The sequence below is a fragment of the Suillus fuscotomentosus genome (genome assembly GCF_016647785.1).
Source record: "Suillus fuscotomentosus strain FC203 chromosome Unknown F5891scaffold_84, whole genome shotgun sequence".
Classification (NCBI taxonomy): Eukaryota; Fungi; Basidiomycota; class Agaricomycetes; order Boletales; family Suillaceae; genus Suillus; species Suillus fuscotomentosus.
Window position 1 is genome coordinate 1 of NW_024539596.1, and position 23,008 is coordinate 23,008.

At 49.3% G+C, this 23,008-nt stretch overlaps 4 protein-coding genes across 4 annotated transcripts; 2 read left to right on the plus strand and 2 right to left on the minus strand.

Annotated features, from left to right (window-relative positions):
* Positions 1-2,758: 2,758 nt before the first annotated feature.
* F5891DRAFT_1195529 (uncharacterized protein) lies at positions 2,759-3,474 on the plus strand (the record flags this gene model as incomplete). The annotated part of the gene is made up of 3 exons (XM_041368144.1): positions 2,759-2,875; positions 2,930-3,226; positions 3,274-3,474. The coding sequence occupies 3 exons, from the start codon at positions 2,759-2,761 to the stop codon at positions 3,472-3,474; spliced, it is 615 nt and encodes a 204-aa protein (XP_041219692.1).
* Positions 3,475-5,157: 1,683 nt separating this feature from the next.
* F5891DRAFT_985241 (P-loop containing nucleoside triphosphate hydrolase protein) lies at positions 5,158-9,786 on the minus strand (the record flags this gene model as incomplete). Its single annotated transcript, XM_041377563.1, has 12 exons — positions 5,158-5,915; positions 5,966-6,143; positions 6,207-6,761; positions 6,809-6,851; positions 6,899-7,320; positions 7,371-7,640; positions 7,689-7,924; positions 7,978-8,062; positions 8,113-8,132; positions 8,240-8,857; positions 8,916-9,131; positions 9,186-9,786. 12 exons carry the CDS (start codon positions 9,784-9,786, stop codon positions 5,158-5,160), a joined length of 4,002 nt encoding a protein of 1,333 aa, XP_041219693.1.
* A 5,084-nt stretch (positions 9,787-14,870) lies between these two features.
* Positions 14,871-16,917, plus strand: F5891DRAFT_985242 (uncharacterized protein; the record flags this gene model as incomplete). Its single annotated transcript, XM_041377564.1, has 7 exons — positions 14,871-14,873; positions 14,897-14,945; positions 15,003-15,016; positions 15,107-15,170; positions 15,287-15,365; positions 15,622-16,411; positions 16,471-16,917. The coding sequence occupies 7 exons, from the start codon at positions 14,871-14,873 to the stop codon at positions 16,915-16,917; spliced, it is 1,446 nt and encodes a 481-aa protein (XP_041219694.1).
* Positions 16,918-17,061: 144 nt separating this feature from the next.
* F5891DRAFT_1176148 (uncharacterized protein) lies at positions 17,062-20,079 on the minus strand. The gene is made up of 3 exons (XM_041365752.1): positions 19,787-20,079; positions 17,918-19,693; positions 17,062-17,862 (listed from the first exon to the last, which is right to left on the minus strand). The coding sequence occupies exons 1-3, from the start codon at positions 19,910-19,912 to the stop codon at positions 17,329-17,331; spliced, it is 2,436 nt and encodes an 811-aa protein (XP_041219695.1). The 5' UTR covers positions 19,913-20,079; the 3' UTR covers positions 17,062-17,328.
* Positions 20,080-23,008: the final 2,929 nt, after the last annotated feature.

A 23,008-nucleotide genomic window follows, 5' to 3' on the forward strand; every position in this document is an offset into this window, starting at 1 on the left:
TTCGGTTTGCCGGTGCACTCAAGGCAGCAGCAGAGAAGTTAGATGAATATTATGAGAAAACTACAGACACTGCTGCCTATGTTATTGCCATGTGTTTGTCGTTTTCTATTCCAATCATTCTGACTCTAACATACTCTACCATACTAGTACTTGATCCGACAGCCAAACTCGCATACTTCAAAAAGCACTGGCCATCGGATTTGCTCGATGACGTGCTTGCTTGTGCCGAGAACATCTTCAAACAACGCTACAATGAGCTCAATCAGTCACTTGCATTGTCACAGCCTGCAACTACGAAAAGTAAGGTTGGCGAGCCCCTTCAGTGACAAATTCCGTATTATACGGGCCACCCGACCTCCATAATATCCCGTATGAGACGGGCCAGCTGATCATGGGCCCATGTTGTGTATATTCTCGATGATGACGGATGGGCCGGGACTCATATTATTTCCGATGGAGACGGGTGGGCCCATGTATGCCAATGATATATATCCTTAATGTTGACGGATGGGCCAGGGGAATATGATCATTCATGGAGATGGGTGGGCCCATCTGGGTAATATGTAGAGTAGGATATTATAGACAGCTGGGCTGAAGAGAGATGTAAGGCAAATATTGTTATATAGATGGGCGGGCCGACGTGGGTGTATTACATATATGGGTGGGCCGAGGTAGGGGAATATTACATAGACGGGTGGGCTGACGTAGGGTGTATTACATATACAGGTGGGCCGACGTGGAATGTATTACATATACGGGTGGGCCGATGAAAGGGATATCAAATAGACCGGTGGGCCGAGGGTGCTATAAAATATTTATTACATAGACAGGTGGGCCGAGGTGGGGTATAATTATATAGACGAATGGGCCGATGTAGGATGTATTATATAGACGGGTGGGCCAACATAGGATGTATCACATAGACGGGTCGGCCGACGTGGGGGATAATACATAGACGGGCGGGCCGACGGGGGTGTATTACATATATGGGTGAGCCTAGATATGTTCCATCAAGACATACAGCTGATGTAGCCACCAGCGAATCAAACACATAGGATACATGTACACTATCAGTGCATATACCTACCATCAACCACCAAATCTAAACCCCTAAGCACAAAAACATGAATCTATCATGTGTGGCATTGACCAATAATCCAGGACTGAAGTGGAAAAACCCCACACCTGAACCCTGGTGTGCAACAAATCCTATTTCTAAGCATGGACACCAGAAGCACAACACTCACAAAAATATATATGTCAAATTTTCAGTGCCAAACCCCAAACCGAGATGTACCAACCCCCGAACCCCGAAACCTGAGAGTGCCGGGTCTCGGGTATCGGGTGTCCGGAACTCGGAACTTGGGAGAATTTGGGGAGATCAATACAATTTAATTTACAATTGAGTAGATTGACAACACATTGACTTACCCATGTTTGCAATATATTTTTGTTTAGACATACCTAGTTCCGAGTTCCGGACACCCGATACCCGAGACCCGGCACTCTGGGATTCTGGCAGGAGGTTGCCTGGTTCATCAGGGAGATCAATTTCACCAGAGGATTGTGGACCCTCAGGCTGAACTTGGGTGGGCTCAACCATGGGACCTACCACAGCAGATTCATGCTCAGGCGTCAAGGGTGTAGGTTGCATGACTGAAAAGTCCAAATCAATGAGGTTGGAAAGTGCGGAGGGGAGGGGTGACATGGACGGGGGGGGACCTCCTTGACCAAGCAACATTATTCCATCGGCCAGTGTGTCCGGAAGTGAAAATGAAGGGTGCCGGTCGACCACTGTGCGCCGGAGGCTCTCATGGAGGCGTTGCAGGGTATCAATCTTAGCGTCCTGCTCCTGCACCCGAGCCTCAAGAATAGCGATGCGAGCTGCACCATCCCGAATCGCAATTGCCATGGAATGGAGATCCGGCATGGGAACATCGAGTGCTGCACGAGGCACTGCGATGCTGGAAGACCTGACTGCTAAGTAAAAAATTAGGTCAGCTGGTCATCAAAAGTATGGGTGACTTACCAGCTGGCGCAGGTGCAGGGACAGGTGCAGGGACAGGTGCAGGAACAGGTGTCTTCTTGGTAGTGATGGTCTTGCTGCGACCACGTGACTGCACCTGGGGTGTGGTTGCAGCAGGGATGGCCGGAGTTCGGGAAGGGCCACGAGATTAACTACGAGTTCAGGCCCTTGACTGGGAGGGAGATGGAGCATTGGATGGAGCAGGGGCAGGTGTCTTGGAATGCGTCTGGCTGGTGGTAGACTTCCCTCGGGTCCGTTTGGGCGGGGATCCCAGAGATGCAGGATTGCATTTGAAAAACAACCATATGGGGCGAGCACATGCAGGAATCATTGGAGAAACGACTTCCGGGTCACGGATGCTACGCCGGAAGGCAATCCCAAATGTATTCATCGCTGGCACAGGATGCGCAGGCAGCTTTTCAAGACCTACAAAATGTGTTGATAGAGGCTGGAGATGAATGAACATTGTTTTCTCATGAAGTCCCTTTTTCCACATACATAATTGAGGCCCGGGAATTGTCCGGGTCAGCCCATGTCGGAGTTTGAATTTTGTATCCATCCATCAGTGATTCTTATCTTCACATCTTCACCATCTTTCACTTGTATTGCCAGCGCCATAGTCCTGTATTAGCCATGTCTGCATCTCATGCATCCACTTCTGGCACTCTGAATGCCGGCAGCCATTAACGACCTCTGAAGCTGAGCCTTGCAACTATTTGCTGCACATTGGCAATGGCTGGATCGCGCGTCCATGCATGCATCTCTCAATATCGGACGGAAGCTGCCAACAATGGTCTAACTGCTGACCGGATCAAGTATTTTAAAGCCGGGCTGCAATGGGAGATGAATGTATGTTACCACTGCCCTGATGACTCTGTTGGTCAATGCTAAGAATTTGAGCAGATATTTGTCACACCACTCCTGCAGTACTCCGCTTCACAGAATATTGTGTCGGTTCTTCTGGTCCCTGTCGCTTATATCCTTAAGTTTTATCCCATGCTCACCTGGAACACGGTTCCGGACAACGTCTTTTCATTCCACCTCCTTTCATTTCATGATGAGCCAATTGCAGGACATCCGTCCCGGATTGTGTTCACATATACATGTCCATGGTGGATGGGAAACACCACAATCCCTGATCAACCATGGCAGTGGGATGAAATAATGGCTTCCTGCGTCTCTCACTACCAGTATTGGGCGGTAAGATGTCAGCTGAATTACCTTGATTGATGACTTATCTGTTTCAGCTTAATGTTGAGGATGATGCTTTGGTACTTCCAGAGAAGTTGAAAAACACTTTGACTCCACCACTCATGGGACTGAGGTTCATCAAAGAACACATGGAAGCATTGCTGGAGGAGCAAGATCAGGGCATCGAAGCTAAGATGGGAGAGGTGAAGATGTACACTGACATGTTAGAGAAATTGAGGAAAGGAAAAGGAGTGTAGTCCCATTCAGTCTTCATTGTATACAAGATGTAACATATTCTATGCATTCAAAAATCTCACATCCGAGTCCCGGATGCCCAGGTCCCGAGTCCCAAATTTCGGAGGTCGGGGTTCGGCGACTCGGAGCTCGGCAACTGCTGAGTGTGGGTTTCGGGACTCGGGACTCGGAGCTCATGACCTGGGACTCAACACTGTTCTGAATAGTGAGTCCCTGACGCCTGATTCGTTAACCACGAAACATGAACCATGAAATGCAAAATACTGACAAATGCTAACTCCAATGCTCCGAGTACCCTGACACCCAACACAGTAGTCACATTATTTTCATAGTCTATTTGATACTTATGACCTTCTCTAAGTTCACGTTGTAGCTAACACATAATTTTCTCATCTTCCTTTGCAAGTTATTCTAGAATATAAATAACTAACTGAACTAACCTTCAAATGTCTGAACCTTTGGAGGTATCAATGAATCCAACTAAACTAACCCTAACTAATCCACCCTAACGCTCCACTGAAACTGTTCTAGTGAAGGCATTCTGACAACCAAACTAACCTCCACTGGAACTGTTCCAGTGGAGGCATTCTGACAACTCTAACTAACTAACCCTAACTGTTCTACTGAAGACATTCTGACAACCAAACTAACCTCCACTGGAACAGTTCCAGTGGAGGCATTCTGACAACCAAACTAACGCTCCACTGGAACTGTTCTAGTGAAGGCATTCTGACAACCAAACTAACCTTCTAGTGGAGGAATTCTGACAACCAAACTAACTAACCACTGGAACTGTTCCGGTGGAGGCATTCTGACAACGAAACTAATGCTCCACTAGAACTGTTCCAGTAAAGACATTCTGACAACCAAACTAATGCTCCACTGGAACTGTTCCAGTGAAGGCATTCTGACAATGAAATTAACGCTCCACTGGAACTGTTCCAGTGAAGACATTCTGACAACCAAACTAACGCTCCACTGAAACTGTTCTAGTGAAGGCATTCTGACAACCAAACTAACCTCCACTGGAACTGTTCCAGTGAAGGCATTCTGACAACTCTAACTAACTAACTCTAACTGTTCTACTGAAGACATTCTGACAACCAAACTAACCTCCACTGGAACAGTTCCAGTGGAGGCATTCTGACAACCAAACTAACCTTCACTGGAACAGTTTCAGTGGAGGCATTCTGACAACCAAACTAACCTCCACTGGAACAGTTCCAGTGGAGGCATTCTGACAACCAAACTAACCTTCACTGGAACAGTTTCAGTGGAGGCATTCTGACAACCAAACTAACCTCCACTGGAACAGTTCCAGTGGAGGCATTCTGACAACCAAACTAACCTTCACTGGAACAGTTTCAGTGGAGGCATTCTGACAACCAAACTAACCTCCACTGGAACAGTTCCAGTGGAGGCATTCATTCTGACAACCAAACTAACCTCCACTGGAACAGTTCCAGTGGAGGCATTCATTCTGACAACCAAACTAACCTCCACTGGAACAGTTCCAGTGGAGGCATCTAACTAATCAAACCAAACCAACCTCCACTGGAAGCGTTCCAGTGGAGGCAACCTAACGAACTAAACTAACTACTAACTTCACCTAACTAGCCTCCACTGGAACAGTTCCAGTAGAGGCATCATCATTTATTAAGCCTTAAAAAAACCCATAGCTAACCCTAACATATATAGAAAAAGGCCCTATAATCAGCTGTTGCAGCTGTGGCGGGATATGCTCGTGCTGGTGGTGCAGGTGGCGTAGCAGTTGCAGGCCCAGCGGCTGTTGATGCAGGTGCGCTGGCTGTTGTACTGTCCGGCTCCCTCAGGGGACCGCTGGATGAAGCTGGCGCGTTGCCAGCATCAGCCTGCGTAGACGCAGGAGCACCACCATCCTTCTGTGAGTCGTCTCCTCGAGCACTCACATCTGCATTGCCCGTTGAGCTGGACGCAGCGGCAATGACAGGCGTCTCCGTGAGGGGACCGGTGGTCGACTTAGTGGTCGCACTTGATTTGCTCGCACTCTTGAAGGACGTTACATCGTCACTGTCCGCCTCCTCACCTGTGGCCTTCCCTTTGCCTTTCCCTTTTGCCTTTGACTTTGGCTTCGGTTTTGCCTTGGGCTTTGGCTTGGCGGGTGCCTTGCTCTTCGCCTTGCCCTTACCTTTGGCAGTCGCCCCATCTGTTTCCTCGTTCTCCTCGTCCTCCTCATCAGCATCATCAAGTCCCATCTTCGTAAGGTCGAGGATGTCGCCATCCTCGTCGCCAGTCTGAGCGATGTTACGTGTCACGCGCTTTTTGCCGCCTTTGACGCCTTTCTTGCGTGGCTTTGACGGACCTGGAGTCGCGGGGGGTGAGTCCAAGATGCGGATATCGTCATCGTCGTCATCTTCGATGGGCGCGTGGCCATCCACTGCGGACTTGATTGACTTCACAAGGCCTGATCCGTAGTGTAAGCAACAACGAAGACGACAAGCGACTAACGCGTACCTTGATTGGCAGACAAGAACTGCCTCAACATATTTCCTTTACCCTCGCCATGATGCAGCATTAAGACGTCGACTGTCCCCAATGCAACCATATTATAGACGACGACCTCCTTTTGCTGGCCAAGCCGCCAAGCGCGTCCGATGATTTGATTGACGAGCATGCGCGACCAGCATTGATCCTGTAAGTCGTAAGTAAAGTTGTGTGATAGTGAGAGTTGTGAGTGACGAGATGGACAACTCACGAAAAGAACGACGACGCTCGCGGCAGTGAGATTGAGGCCGACAGCACCAACACTTGAGAAGATCAGAATTCTCGCGTTCGGGTCTGAGTGAAACTTCAGGACGATCTCGTTGCGCTCTTCGGCACCGTGTCCACCATGAATGACGAGTGGATGAATGTTGTGTAACTGAAGCACGGATATGAGGAGAGGGGCCATCATTGGGAACTCGATGTACACCAATATCTTGCGCGTGCCCTTCGTCATGAGATCCGGCATATCGATATATTTGGCGTTAGGAACGGGAGGGAGAGATGGAGGGACAGGGTCGGCGAGTTGATTGGGCGGTGGTGGAGTGAGTGCCTTCGCGGCAACGGCAGCCTCGGTCAATGTGTCGTCCTCGTCGACAGGGAATACATGGTGGTCGTCCGATTCCAACTGCCAACCCAGGAGCTTGATCAACGTGTCGACTTTGGTAGACCTTACCTTGTCCCACTCATCATGTGACCTGACGATAGGGTAGGTGGGGGACGTGTGATGGGGGAAGCCAACTTTCGTGCGACCGTCGAGGTAAAATTTCTAAGCTGCAATCAGCGTGCGGCTCCCTGAGGGAGCCGGCGACTCACCGTGTTGAAATTAGATGTCTCATCGAGCGCTGCAGCACTTGATCTGTACGTCTGTCAGCAGTCGGTCCCCTCAGGGAGCCGCATACGTACGAGCCAGTAATTTGGTCCATGACGCTCTGATTCACTACCACCTCCGCTTCGTTGAGTTGGACGGCCAGAATGACCATCTTGTATGGGATCAAGGTGTCGTTGATCTTCCTGCCGTCAAACATCTTCGAGTCTACCGTCCGTCGAATGACACGCCCACGGAAGCCACGTTTGATGTTCGTTATCCAGTTGTTGGTAGCCGTTCTAATGCGGATCCTTGCTTCAGGCTCGGGTTCGTCGTCGTCGTTGCTGGGCGCCCCTCCTGCCAGCAAACGGACGGTGTGCGCAGCTGCATCGTTTTTGTCTTCCTGCGTCAACGTCCGACGCGCCGCACGAAGTGCCTTGACGTGCTCCTTGTCTCGCTCGTCGCCTGGCTTCCCCATGAAATAGGGGATTCGAGCCAAACGGCCCACGTTGCAAAGGTCCTGACAATGATGCGATGAGTGCTACGCAACTAACTAAGTGTGTGACTTACCATTGGACCAGTGTACAACGGCGTGCCAGACGCCAGGAGTTTCACTGTTGATGCCTTGGTGACCTCAAGGGTCGCGTAGAACCCGGCAGTGAGGTTGCGGATCTCGTGTACCTCGTCGATGGACACTGTGAGGAACTTTCGCCCAGCCCAGATGGATTTGGCGGCCTGTTTGCGTTGCTTGATAGAGCGGGTGTCATCGGATGCTTTGTTGCTGTTGTGGCCGGCGACACCTTTGCGAGTGTCGAATACTTTGCCGCTCGTGTACATGACCTGGCAGTAAGTGAGAACTTGCGCCAAATGAGAGGTGGGTTAACTTACCGAGTGATTGATTAATATGATGCGGTGAATGAAGGGAGTGGCTGACGTCGCCCAAGGACCACTGAAGAACTCGCCGAACTCATTCTCAGCGGTAGGATATTTGTAAATTTCGACAGCTTTGGGCGCGAAAAATGTGCGCAGTTCTGAATACCATTGATTGTACAGGGAATTGGGGACGATGATGACGTGAGGGAGGTTGGGGATCGCATCGAGTGCTGCAAAAAACGGGCGTTCGGCTGTGGGGAAGATTATGGTAAGTCAATGTCAAATAACGGCTCTCTGGGAGGACCGGCCAGACAACAGTCACCAAATATCGCAAGTGCGACAACGGCAGCAACATCCAGGGCTACGGAAGTCAGATCCCAGACGGCTCCCTGCGGGGTTCCAGCAATAGCAGCACCACCATACAGTTGGTAGGTCTTACCCGGCTCCCTGAGGGGACTGCTACATCCAACAGCAACAGCAACAACCACAACAACAGCAGCAGCAACATACAGTTGGTAGGTCATACACGGCTCCCTCAGGGGACCGTCAAAGAACTAATCACTCACCAAGAATTGGCGCAGAGCGCAGATTTTCCAGGTTAATGTTTGACGTCACGCCCTCAGGTCTCCCTCGACCGGCTTTGACCTCCTGCACCCAGAAGGCATCAATGAGGAAGGCGATGAAGCCCATTGTAAGAGCTGTCTTCCCAACGCCAACCTCGTCAGCGATCAGGATACCTGGCACCTCTTCATCCGACTTCTTCGCGGACCAGATCTTGTCGACCATCGCGGCGACTCCAACTCGTTGATGCCACAGGAGTGCCAAAGGCTCCATGTCTTCATTGTCATGCACGAATTTTGACGCCGACGCCTCATCCCAAGCGCACAACCCTGTTTTCGATCGATACTCGGCGAAAAGTGCCGGCTTTCCCCCTGGAAACTGCAGGAGATGGTTCAACTTGTCGTTGTCCATCTCCCGCCATCCATCCACGCCGAGGTCTTCTGAATCAGCGAGCCAGGCAGCTCTTCCGCTGTTGTCGATATCCTCCTCGTCTTGCGGGGCCTCTAACGAACCAGGCTCAGTTTCAAACAGTTGGACGTACAGCGCCCAGATTTCCTCAACGTCGCCAGCAGCAACGAGCGAGTCCGTCTTCACCTTACGCGCACGTTGAGCACCACGTTTACCTGTTGACGGAGGTGAGTCTACACAACAACGGCTCCCTGAGGGGACCGCACTACGCACGGCCAGGTGTGTTGTCCGTCTTCACTGTGACCTTCTCCTTCGCCACTTTCCTGACCTTGGCCACCGCAACAACGACGACCTCCTTTAAGAATTCTTCGTACTCGCCTACTTTGTCCTGTTCCGCAGGGAACCACGCAACTGTCTGGCTTAGCGCCTTGACGGCCCTCGTCGCCTCTCGCAGCTGCTGGGCAGTGACCTCATGTGCGTCTTCAATTACTGCCAACAACACAAGTGAGTGACATCTCATTTGCGTCTCACACAACCACTCACCTTTCACAGCTGTAAGCGCTGCCAATTTCTTGTTGGGCAATCCGTCCAGAGCACGCCTGAAGCGTTTGCGGTGACGTTCCCATGCATGGTGGTTGATGCCCGTGATGGCATCACGAAAATCACCACGCGGTACACGTTCCAGCGCGTGATCCCCGGCAACCGCGAGCAGCACGTCCTCCTTGGCGCGTTCAGAATCTAATATGCTCGGGAACTCCTCTCCTGGCTCGAGTCCCTCGTTGATGAGTTGCATAGGTGCGACACCCAAAGAATTGTATACTGCGTCAATACGTTGACCCATGAGGCTACTAACCTTTTGCTTCGTAAACCATTTCTTAAAAGCAGCCCGTCCTGCGCTCCACCCTCCCTCGCTCTTCCCTTCGAGAACTTTATAGCGTGCTTCTGACGTCTTCCTCTTTCCGATGGCCTCGATCATCGCGTTAATCGACGCCCGTTCGCTGTCGCTGAGATGCTTGTTCGGTTCGTCGAACAGCTTCTCGGTGAGGCCAAACACCTCCTGCAGAGTCCCGGATTCGTCCTCAAAAATCCAGTCTCTGCCGGACACGAGGAGCATCAAGACAGCGCTCTGAAGATTATGGCTCATAGCCTGGTGCGTCAGGCATGCATTAGCGCTACTGACCCGCTGGGTGTAATCACTTACTGTTTGTTTTGCTGGTTGCTGGTTGCTGATTTGGTTGGTTGATTGGTTGGTTGGTTGGTTGGTTTGGTGGGTGATTTGTTTGTCGTCACTGAGACTTATAACTCACGCGCGGTTCAATAAATTAACACCCTCAAAATTTACATTTTCAGGAACGTGGTAATTGTGCCCAGCTCGATGTCTACATTGGGATTCCCCATCAGCCTCAGGGTCGTTCAAGGATGTCAGTTGCCTAATATGGGTAGGTGAGCGCTACTCGTGTCTTTAATATCCGCTTGACTGATGGGCTAAACGGCTCCCTGAGGGAGCTGCTGATACAATGGATGTTGAGTGTTTGTATTTCTTCCGTCCTCGCTGCGTGCATTGCTGATTTAATTGTGTCAGGATGGATGGGCCTACATTCAGGTGTCTTCGACGGTGGGCTTCTACCTACCTACATTGTGACGATCGCTCGGCTACAGGGTCCCTAACCCTCAACATGAGGAAGTTGTTGCCGAGCGACACCTGGACGAATGGGGCAACTTCGACGCTATCCTGCCCGTGGGAACGGCTCCCTGGGGGAGCCGGCGCCTGCAGGTGGGCATGAGGCAGCGCTTCTCTTGCCCCATTCGTCCAGGTGTCGATCGGTAACAAATTCCTCTTGTTGAGGGTTAGGGACCCTGTAGCCGAGCGATCGTCACAATGTAGGTAGGTAGAAGCCCACCGTCGAAGACACCTGAATGTAGGCCCATCCATCCTGAAACAATTAAATCAGCAGCGCATGTTCCTAACAATAAGAGACGGTCTAGACCACCAAACCAACCATTCACCATGGCGCGCATGAAACCTCAACTAAACTCAAGATAACCTTGATAAGTCACAATTCTGTCATCTCCACTGATCATGCAGCTGACATAGGCATTTCAAGCCAATCAACTACAGCTCGCTCATATCGTCTCATCTTATGCCGATGAGCAGCATGTCGCAGTGCCAGCAAGTCACGTGAACTTGCAATATGGCGGCTAACAGTGCGGTGCCCTTAGGGAGCCGGTGATGGTCAATATGCATCGTCTTAGCAGTTGTAGCGCAGGCCAACAGTGTGGTCCCCTCGGGGAGCCGGTCATCATCACTGTGCATCTGAGCAGTAGCAATGTAGTAGTAATCATACACGTAACTAATATTTCTGTAACACTAGCGCAATGCTGGGTAATTCTCACTCAGGTAAGTCTCAAGATCTCAACGGTCCCCACAGGGAGCCGTCCAGTGCATTGGAAGTATATTCAGCTGCAACAACACTAAGATATTACATACTGTTGTTAGTTTGGTTGGTTTGGTAGTTGATTACCTAGGGGAGTGTTCACACTGTGTCATGCAGGTATATGTACGGTCCCCTCAGGGAGCCGTTGCTGAGCAGGGGGCATAAAATGTAAGTGTCACGTCACAGTGCATGCACGGTCCCCTCAGGGAGCCGCTACTCAACCCTGCAAACCCTGCACACCCCGTCCATCAGTACACTGACAACCCTAATTCTTCCACACAAGGAAATTCTCTCCCTCCCACCACAAATTTAAACCCTAGATTAGGGTTAGGGTCTCAAGCATGTAGCCGTCAACCTACGCAACCTACCATCCACTATCAACCTAACAAAGAGAAATTCAACTTGATGGGATTCATAGATGTTCCCAGTTCAGATAGCATTGACATGATGAATACCTAGAACCTTAGCATAGCAGTAATTGATCTCTTTGTTCATTCAAAACGATTTTTTGGCCTGACTACTGCCATTTTGCTTCTTGATATCTTTAAGTCTTTTGATGGACTTTGAAAAGTTATACTGCGCAAGTCTTATACTTTAACATACCTACTATATCCATCCCTGGAAACCTTGTTGTTTCACCAGAAGCTTTTTGGACATCTTACACAACCTCAGACCTTCATTTCTTGATGTTGGACCACACTTGGACCAGTACTTCGGTACTTTGGACAATCCTTCAGAACTTTGGATGCACTATAGGTATCTTTTTCTTCTCTCCTCTTTGATCTTAACAAGACAATCCCTTGCATTTTATATCAAGAGATAGTTCTATAGGCAGTCTCTTTGGGTTGAATCACACTCACACATTAAGTCTTTAAGGTATCATCTTTCACAGAGCCTACACAGAATCAACTCTTTACACCAACCTTGCCTTCTTTTCAAGCTGCCCCTACTGTTTGGCAGCAAGGTCTACAGGGTTGGAGAGATAGGGTAGTTTAATGATGATGTGATATTGTGTGTCGTCAAGGAGGGTGTAGACGTGCTGCAGGCCATGCCTGCCGGCCCTTTATGTCATGCCCCATGGTTTGACAGCTTGTGAGCATCAAATGCTGAGTAAGTGTCATATAAAGACAATGGGGGTGTGATAGAAATTTGGATGACTGGGGGGAGGGGGGATCAGGAGGAGGTGAGGGTGATGCAGCAAAGTGGTTTTTTGTCCCTGTGACCTGTAGAGGGCTACTGAGGATACCAGTATCATCAAGCATGAGTTCGTTGTTGTCAAGATAGTCTAGTGCATTTCTGAGGGGGACATTAAGTGGGCCACTCCTGGAGTCAGGAGCAAAATTGCCCAGTTCAGTGATATTATGGGAATTGTGCAGTCCGAGAAGGTGTATTTGAGAGGGTGTGAAGGGGGGAGCAGGAGTCTGAGCTTGAAGGAGTTGTGGGTCAATGGAGAGATCCATAAAACTGAGGATCTGATATGTGTTTGGGTCTGAGAAGGTACATCATAAGCGCCAGCAGAGGATAGACCTATAGTGAGAGGTGTGTCATGGGCACTAGCAGATGGTGTAGCAGTGGGAGAGGGTAAAACACTAAAGGACGTGGAGGGACCAAGTGTCAAAATTTGATTTGAGGACCATTAGTAGTTGTACAATCTACCACACCACATAAGATCAGTCAGTTCTGCATTCTTTGAGTGGGATTTTGACAAAAAGTAAAATTACAAAATATGTAACAGTATCATTAAATATATTTAATTCTCCATGTCCTCCCATCTCCCATCTCCCATCTCCCATCTCCCATCTCCCATCTCCCATCTCCCATCTCCCATCTCCCATCTCCCATCTCCCATCTCCCATCTCCCATCTCCCATCTCCCATCTCCTGTCTCCTGTCTCCCGTCTTCTTATTCTCTAGTTTTTGAGTCTCTAAGTGGTCTTTTCCTCTCTTTTTGTTATTTTTCATAATCTTCTGTCATTGATCTCCCAATCTCTTTTATCTCATATTTATTTTCCCCCTGTCTGCAATTGTATTAAGTATTTGCTGTATGTATATAAATACTACCATGACAATTACAGTGGAGAACAAACATAAATCTAACCACATATCTGCCTTGCCCGGCTTAAATACATCCTTTTTCATTATTTAATGTCATGTACATAGACAGTTACCAAGGTCATGCTAAGTTCCCAAAGGGCAATGCTATTTGAGTTGGCACTCGAAAACACGTGAAAAAACCATGTGAGTTGCCAAATCGAGACTAAGTGAGCTAAGCACAAACCACATGGCCATTGGCGAAATACTCGAGATAGATGAAATACGTGAGCGCCCGAACATTCCTGAGACCATCGCACTTTACTTCTTAGATATGCTCACAACACAAAGGGAGTCTTAGACTCCCACTATGCATGGACAGCTATGGTGATTACATGGTGATTAATATGCTCACAACACAAAGGGAGTCCTGGACTCCCACTATGCATGGGACAGCTATGGTGATTACATGGTGATTAATGTGCTCATACACAGAGGGAGTCCTGGACTCCCGCTATGCATGGGACAGCTATGGTGATTGCATGGTGATTAATGTGCTCATACACAGAGGGAGTCCCGCTATGCATGGGACAGCTATGGTGATTACATGGTGATTAATGTGCTCATACACAGAGGGAGTCCCGCTATGCATGGGACAGCTATGGTGATTACATGGTGATTAATGTGCTCATACACAGAGGGAGTCCTGGACTCCCGCTATGCATGGGACAGCTATGGTGATTACATGGTGATTAATGTGCTCATACACAGAGGGAGTCCTGGACTCCCACTATGCATGGGACAGCTAAGTACATGGTGATTACATGGTGGTTGGTTAATGTGCTCACACACAGAGGGAGTCCTAGACTCCCATTATGCATGGACAGCTAAGTACATGGTGATTACATGGTGATTAATGTGCTCATACACAGAGGGAGTCCTGGACTCCCACTATGCATGGACAGCTAAGTACATGATGATTACATGGTGATTAATGTGCTTATACACAGAGGGAGTCCTAGACTCCCATTATGCATGGACAGCTAAGTACATGGTGATTACATGGTGGTTAATGTGCTCACACACAGAGGGAGTCCTGGACTCCCACTATGCATGGACAGCTAAGTACATGATGATTACATGGTGATTAATGTGCTTATACACAGAGGGAGTCCTAGACTCCCATTATGCATGGACAGCTAAGTACATGGTGATTACATGGTGGTTAATGTGCTCACACACAGAGGGAGTCCTGGACTCCCACCATGCATGGACAGCTATGGAGTACATGGTGATTACATGGTGGCTAATGTGCTCACACACGGAGGGAGTCCTGGACTCCCACTATGCATGGACATCTATGAGTATATGGTAGTTTAATGTGCCCATATATAAAGGGAGTCTTGGACTCCCACTATGTATGGACATCTATAAGTAGATGGTGGTCAATGGGGTCCACACACGTAGATGTACAGCTGTGGAGTGCATAGTGGATGATGTGCCCATACACAGAGGGAGTCCTGGACTCCCACCACTCCATGGACAGCTGTAGAATAAAATAGTGATCTTATGAATTCGATGAATATATGTAACAAAGTATGACACTGTATGGAGAAGTGTGGCAATAGTTATGCTGCCTGTGCACAAAGGGAGTCTTTGACTCCCATTATGCATGAACAACTGGGAAGTACATAGTGAGTGATGGGCCTGTGTGCAGAGGAAGTCCTGGACTCCCATCATTGCATGGAACATTATGAAGTACCATGGTGAGTAATGGGCCTGTGTGCAGAGGGAGTCCTGGACTCCCATCATTGCATGGAACATTGTGAAGTACCATGGTAAGTGATGGGCCTGTATGCAGAGGGAGTCCTGGACTCCCATCATTGAATGAACAGCTGTGAAGTACATAGTGAGTGATGGGCCCACACACAGAGGGAGTCCTGGACTCCCATTATTAAATGAATAGCTGAGTAAAAAGCTGAGACAAAATTGATCCTAGGTGGATCCTAGGGTGCCTCATAACCATAAGTCGAGAACGAAAGGGCCGGGCAGCGAAATTTTTGGTGCGGGAGGATGGTAGAATGCTGTAGAGTAGGACACCAGAAGGGTTAGTCAAGAGAGTTGAATGAAAAAAAGTTACACCCTCACCTACCCTCCCCCTCACTAAAAGGGCGCCCAGATCGATGTTGGGGCCATAAATCGAGAACGGAAGGGCCGGGCAGCGAGATTTTTGGTGTAGGATCATCACAGGGTGCAGGGTAAGCACCCTGCAAGGTACCGGGGTAGCCAGAGGTCGTGGTAAGAGTAGAGGAGGCACACGAAAAGTGTAAAGCACATGGGAACCACGAGTTTTTGTTGAGGGCAAAAGTCAACACTAACACAATTATTTTAAACCGAATTTTGGTGCGGGTGATGCAGAATTTCGAGGGCTACAAGATGGGTTAGTTAGATAGATACAAGTTGTGGAAGAAATGACTTGAAAAAAAAAAGTTGCTGGTGCGGCGCTTCTAATAGTTGCGCCTTCCTCATATGGTTAGACTCGCTGCTGAGCTCTCTCGTCGTCCTGCCACAGAATGATGAATGGTGGCCGAGCATTTCCGGTTTTCTCGACTACACTCATACCTGGTCCATCGCATCTGCCACATCCATTGCATGGGTTGTTATCGCCTACCTACTGACAGTCGCTAGCTCACTAGCCGATGTCTCCTCCAACATCAATTCCAACGGCCAAGGGACGGGATCGGTGTGGTTGTGGCTTATCCCAATCGTCATAGGTTGGCTGCAACTGTCCCCGAAGTGCGATTACGCACGCGTTAGAAAGGCCATGGAAAACGCAGATGCAATGGCATTTGTGGCCACCGATCATGGAGTTGTTGTAAAGGCTTCCGATCATTCGGAAATGCGAGCAGTATCCATTGATACTGATATTGAAAATCCTTCGTCTAACGACGAAATGTTAACACCGCCCGTCTATAACTATGCCAGGGCCATTTCATGGTCTCGGTCTGCGGAGGATGTCTTCAATGCTTTTCGAATAGCCTCCAACAATGCTAAATTACACAGACCGGTCATGACTGGTGCTACATGGATGAACTCGAATAGAAGGAACTTTATTGAACCCGGCAACAGGAAGGGCAACGCGTCCGAAGTCAATGCTTATTGCAGACTTCCTCTATACGCGGTACGGAGCCCCTGGGCGACAGGGATGTTCTCTCGCATGTTCGTGGCCTCGCTGCTGCCACTAGCTTTGCAATGGGCAACAACTGGATCTGCGGTAATAGTTGTGTATCTCACTCCAACTGTGGTAAGCATTATTTGATGTGAGCTTATCTGCGTCTGTTGCTGATTAGCGGCACACGCCAGGGCCTTGGTTGTAGATCTCTCGGTTACCTCATGTATGGCGCACTTGCAACTGTAGTATGGGCAATGCTCGTTATGTCGAGCATCCTGTCGCACTACGCATTTTCATACTCGGACAGACCCAGGAGTCCTTTCTCATCTACCACCCTCAGGCTCGTAAAGCTAGCATCAAACCTTTTGAGATGGGGAGGGAAGTTGGTGGCAATCGTCAATGCAATTTGGATAATTGCAGCGGGGATGCTGCAGTTTACAGATATCTATGATAATTGTTATTGCAACTCAAGTGTGTTGGGGAGAGGGGTCCAATATGCTTATTACATTGTCGAGCTCGATGGTGTAGACTTAGGTCAAACCAAAGCTGCTTGGTTCGGAGCGTTGGCTCTGGCTGGGTCTGTCTCTTTGGGATTCATTTTTTACATGAGTTTATTGACTGATCTCGTACCTATATGAAATTTCCGAAGATAATACACCACACCATACTTCCGGTTGTATCTTGTTCCTTAGTTATTATTATATTAGGCCTACAGCCACCTCTTATGGCCTTGTTAAGCCAGTCAAAGGCTCATAAGACCTGAGTGGGTTTTGTTGATGTGCTTATGGCGTTATGAATGACCGTTATATCATTCACCAGACTGTACAAGAATCGTATGCCGGACATCAGTACTTAGCAGTAAGTAAGGAGGTGATCATAATCTTCGTAACGAACGTAGAAGATCGAGTATGATAGGGATCGCAAAAGTAAGTGGAGGTATCGCAAAAGGTACGATGAAGCAACAAGAATAAGTAAGGAAAAAAGTCACATCTATAGAATAGCCCTGCCCCAGCGCTTGGAAGAGAACTCATCTATAGCGCTGGGTTATCTCAAATCTCGGCCCTCAGTCGTTCTTGAAACCATGTTCTAGGCGTGCTTATTACATCCTCAGAACCCGAAGTGACAGTCGTTCTTGTCATCTCTGTGTCATCGCTCGTTACCGTTGTGCCACCCACACTACGGATCGTTGGTTGGGAGAGCATCGAACGAGTGGAGAACGAGGGCATAGGACCAAGGATCGACGTGCGGCTGCCTGGCTCCGCGAACTGGTCTTCATTTTCCTCAATGGTGTGGGACATGTACCGCGAAGGATCTGCGTGTCCAAATGCGCTCACAGATGGTGAGATAGGACCAAACGGTCGACCAGAGTTCAACGACGCAGAGGACGTGGTTGCTACGCGCGAGTGGGCAGAATTTGCAGAAGGACGAGAAGAATTGGACCCTGAGAGATTGAAAACGCGTGCTGAGGATGCAGGTGCTGAGCCTGAAGATGACCGCGCAGAGTAGGGACTTAGGTATGAACGCATAGAATGCAAAGACCCCCGCTCAGAGACCAAGGGATTCCCTTGATGGATGAATTGGGGCTGTATCAATAAGCATCGTTAATCCAATATTCTCAACAGTGATCTCCAAACTCACAGTTCCAAACGGGGTTCTCTGTTCACTTGGGTCTGGTCCTGCACTGACACCAAGGAGGCCACCGGCTAAGTTCCTCCAACCGTCACCTGCTCGCGGCGGCTCAGCATCGAGAACATCGATTGTGATACCTGCGTCATTTGACGAGCCCGTGATCACAGACAACGAGTCTCTCCACGCATGGCGACTGTACAACGGGACAAGACCTGGCGGCAAAGGTCTCCCGCTCGTCGAAGCGGATGAAAAAGGAGCTGGTGCTGGTGTATCCAGGACGTCAACGCCTGTGGGAGACAACGGGCTGGGGACCCTACTACCCATCAAATCATAGGGATCATCATATGCTGGGGGTGCTCCACTCGGCATAGGAGGTGCAAAGTCCGTTGCAGGAACTGCGCTTCCCCTCTGACTCGCAGGCGTGATTGCTCTTGAAGGAAGAGAAACAGGAGTACCCATACGAGAGACTGCGTCGTGGTACACTGTGTTCCCAGATACGGCGCTCTTAGCGCTCACGCTCGACATCGGACGTTCTCCTGCAAGGGTATAGCCTACACCAAGCCTGCGACCGAGCAAGGATTGGGCTGCCTCGGCGTCTTTATCTGATCCCTTGCGCGAGTTTGATCCGCTGCGAGATGAGGAGGAACCAAACCAGCTCCTTCGCAGACGAGAGAAAGAGTTGCGCCAGCTGGCGGGTCCTGCAACAGGCTGGGTATTCGTGGAGTCGTCATCTTGCGGGCTGCGGGAACCGAGCTCCTGGACGCGTACCCGGCGAGCAGTGAAGATTTTTGAGTCCTCAAGGTCGCTCGTTGGGTAAGAGGCACTGCGGACGGATTTTTCCTTTTCGTTGAGTAGGGAACGGTCTGAAGGCTTGCGAGTAGCAGCACCCTCGAAAGGTGGGGGTGGGAGCAGGGGCGCGATGTGCTCGGGCAGAGAGGGATGGCTTGAGCTGTACATGCGTGGTCGGGGTATGTCCTCCGGCTCTTCCTCATCTGTAATACGGAGGAGCTCACCAGGAGGCACGATGTGGCCTAGCATTTCACTGCTAGCGTGAGCAGGGATGCCATCACCACTGTAGGCCTGTCCAAAGTGTCCTGAACCAGGTAGGACGACGCCATAGTCTGTCGAAGCCTGGGAAGACCTTGTTCTGTCAGAGCCGGTGCTTCCCACAATATAGGGTGGGGCAGCGCCGGGGGGAAGAGAAGATACTGGACGTGGACGGCGTTCAGGCTCTGTAGCAGTGCTGCGACGGAGGAAAGAATCTGCTTCATCGTCACCGCTATCGCGAGGAGAACCCAGACCAGCTGGACGATTCTCCTCGTCGCCGGTTGGATCAGGGGTAAGAACATTCCATCCTGTCCATATAGGTGTGATAGCCCTAGAGTCTCTTCGACGGGAGTTCCAACGGACGAACCAAATGAACAGCAGAAGCAAGAGGATAAACAAAATGATGGCACCGATGATGATACCGATGAGGGCTCCTTTGGATAAAGCAGTCGCATGTGAAGAGGAATTTGATGTGACAGAGGTAGAAGGCGATGTAGAAGTAGAAGTCGATGAGATAAACGTAGATGTAGACTGATAGGAGGAGGAGGAGGAAGGAGGTGTCGCAGAGGAAGTAAATGTCGTAGAGGAAGTAGGTGTCGCAGAGGATGTAGGTGTCGCAGAGGATGTTGGGGTAAAGGTGGAAGATGTTGCAGTGGACGAAGTCGTTAGAAAAGACGTTGATGCTGCTGGTGAGGTGAGACCACCATAGGTCCAAGCACCATCACTGCCCAAGGGAATCTAGAGGGCAAGGATGTCAATATGATGAACTAGTGTATAACTATTCCGAGGGCAAAGGCGACGCTGGCGGTATCAACGAATGCAGACACTCACACTTGGACCGTAGTAAGTGAGTGGAAGCTGGAGGGTGGTTTCGCTGGTTATAGTTTGACCTGCAGCATTTGTATATACGGTAGTTGCCAGTGTCATCCATGAAGGTAACTGTTGAGTGGCAGCCATGAGCTGTACAGACGTATGGAACCCTCGTTGCGGAGAAGTAGTCGTAATAAGAGTTAATGAAGGTAACTTTGCACCTTGCTTTTGAATCACAAACGTGTAACACAGGAAAAGTAAGTGAATAAGAAGAAGCAGTGAACCTAGTGAACACTGGAACCAGGAAAACGTATAGGTTCAAGAAACCTTTAGGCCAAGTCGCGGTTCATTTTTGTCACGTGTGTTGAGCTTCTATCCACGTGATTAGGTTATTTATAGTCACGCAAGTGCCCCGCAAATTTCTATCTCACCGTCGGTACTTTCAAGTACTCAGTATTCAATGCCTCATCCATTAATTACCGCCTCCTGTCAACTGCTCATGAGCTTCCCGCTATCTCACGAGCTCGATATAGTCCCACGTCCTGTCCTCTTCTCTCGCTTCTTGCCGTTCCGCTACCAAACCAACCATCAAATACGAAGGCTAGCCGACGCGCTCCCAAACCACTTTTTTTAACCTCCATCTGAGAAACGCACAGTGGGTTGCTACAGGAACGCAAATGTTCACGCAATTACATGTCGTCATTCAAATTGTTATATCATTTCGCTCCAGTGAGGCGTCTTCCTCGTGATGTTCAAGCACCAGCCAGCAGGGAAAACAACTACTGTGTCTTTCTTCGACAGAATCGAGTTGAAGTACATGTGATTAGTGATGGAGGAGTTACCATAGACCCGTAGGCAGGTCGTGATGCTCAAGGAGCGTCCCTCCAAACACCGTTCGAAAAGGTCGGATCGTGTTGTTGGATGTCTCCCTGATGCCTCAAGAGGTCACTAGATTTCGTCAACATACTTCGTGGAGGATCTTCCAGTACTGCATTTCTCACACGTTGTTGGGATATATAGTGAATCTCGGTCCGGGTAAGTCCATCTTATATCACTTCCTTGTCGTCCTAAGCATGGCATAGCAGTGAAGATAACAATTCATATAGCAATGGTAACATACAGCAACAGGCAAAGGTAACGTCCTCCCTTAGTTGTTTGTCAATTTATCTAACAAGAACTCCTTCGGAAACAAACTGAATACTTCTGGGAAGTTGCATCCAACCTCGGACCCTACCCGGCAATCATTTAGCCATGCCTTGACAATGGAACTTTCTTTCTGGAGTGCTAGGCGGGTTTGTGACGAATTCACTCCAGACTGCGCTTTCGGGCGCGATCGTGCGACGTCATATCTTCCCTACACGCCACGTTACGTTCGCGCACTCTTGTCGACCTCTCTTCGCATAAAAAGCTTGGTTTCCTACTCCTCACGATCAACAGTCCCTTCTGTATCTATCATTCGTAACCCCGCACCTCAAGCATTACTTAATCAATTCTTCTCTTCGCTAACTCATTTTGCTCCCCTCGTCAAACCCATAAGCTGTTCACCCCTTTCCCTAGTATTACTGTTTCAATGCAATCATGATGTTCCGTCTTCATGGGATATGCTGTTGTTTGGATCGTTCATGCTTTTTCGTCCATTTGTCATTGTCCGCTTCTGGTTGCTCCTTCATTAACTCATTGCGTATCGCAGCGTCTCGATTACTGGGCGCTGCTGATCCAGGGCCATCACGACCCCATGTGGTTAGATCGACGATGATCCTCTGTCCTAGATCTTCCTGATGACAGCGTTAATGTGGCAGCCGCAGCTCCTCGTATCATGTTCCATTGCTGAGTGCAAGCTTCGATCTACTCTAGCCTCACCCCTAGCAGACTTCCAGCCAAACCGTAGCTGAAAATGGTAGGTCATGGGGACTCCCAGGCTTCGTTGTGCAGATAGTCCCTGCCTGGAGCATATAATCGAGGATGGTGCGCCGCTCTCTACTGTGCTGAGCGAGATCCTGGTTGAATGGGGTTCTCGAGCTAACAACTTGAGGCGCAGATATGCAATGAAGCACAAGAAGTACGATGCACGCAGCAGAGTCGCACCATATATGTTGTATGACCTCTGGGCCCTGTCATACCTCTGTAGTGTGAATAATAGTAATCCGCAAAACGTGGAGACGGAACAGTGTCGCAATCTCTTGCAAACCCACGCAGCATTTCGTCAATTTCTCGCATCTCTCAACCTTTCGTCCGCACTCTCCACCCAGTTCAGAAGCAGTTCTGGGTAGTCATGTTGTCCCAGTAACCAATATCACACAATTCAATGTTCTGTCCAACTGATGAGTTGTTTCATGTCATTTCGTACGTTTCTTGTTGGTTGTTTAGCCTGCTTCGCCATCACATGGCTGATTGTAATATCTACTAGGGCGCATCGTGATCGCTCCGCTTTCTAGTCATTGACATTTCTAGCCCAGGGTTATTTCAGGCATCACAACTTCACGCAGTCTGATCCTCGCCGTCTCCAAATCCCATTGCAACATTGTTAGCGTGGTGATTTGTAGCCTCTCCAATTGTATGCCATCTTGATTTCTGGCTGTGCCTTCATCCGTTTGAATATGCTTCGTGCATTATTCACCGCGGCCTCACCTTACCTGCGACTTCTGAGCTGGAGTCCTCACCCTGTCACCGACCAGATCTGTTGATCTCAGACCCATCTGTCACCCCCGCTCAACCTTGGGAAGGTCTGTTTGTTGTCCCCTCTCGATCTCGTCGATGTACTGTCGTTATCGTTGACTACACCGTGAAATTGCCCTGCTCTGGCGAACAGGTCCATATTTCATCGGTAATCAAACTGTTGCAGCGGCTATTCCTTTCTGCATCACACTGGCACTTGAGCGGCGACCATCTTCGCTTGACTTTGTGCCTCGTCGCCACACCCGCGACATCTTGCACATATCTTCTGTTTGCAGGACGGATCATTTCCCCCCTTCACTTTGCATTTCGTCTGTCCTTGACGATTCTGATTATAAGGAACACTCCTATTTTCCAAGTCAGTGATTTCTTCTACTACTATCTTTGAAGCTTGGCATGCATCCATACTCATCATTACTTCTGATGCTTCCATTGTTCCCCGATTGTTTCAGGCTTGGTCATCCCCATACTGTCTGGTTTTTTTGAGCTATATTACCGCCTCGCATCTGAGTCAATTTGAAGCAGTGAGCTCATGATGCTTCGGGTGACGCGACAATTCTCTTGAATCGC

Excerpts from the sequence above, each read along its gene's own strand:
- F5891DRAFT_1176148 (XM_041365752.1), bottom strand. The coding sequence starts at position 19,912 with ATGGCTGCCACTCAACAGTTACCTTCATGGATGACACTGGCAACTACC. Across the intron at positions 19,694-19,786 it reads TCACTTACTACGGTCCAAGT|ATTCCCTTGGGCAGTGATGG; the intron begins GTGAGTGTCTGC and ends CTTGCCCTCTAG. Across the intron at positions 17,863-17,917 it reads AGAGAACCCCGTTTGGAACT|CCCCAATTCATCCATCAAGG; the intron begins GTGAGTTTGGAG and ends TTATTGATACAG.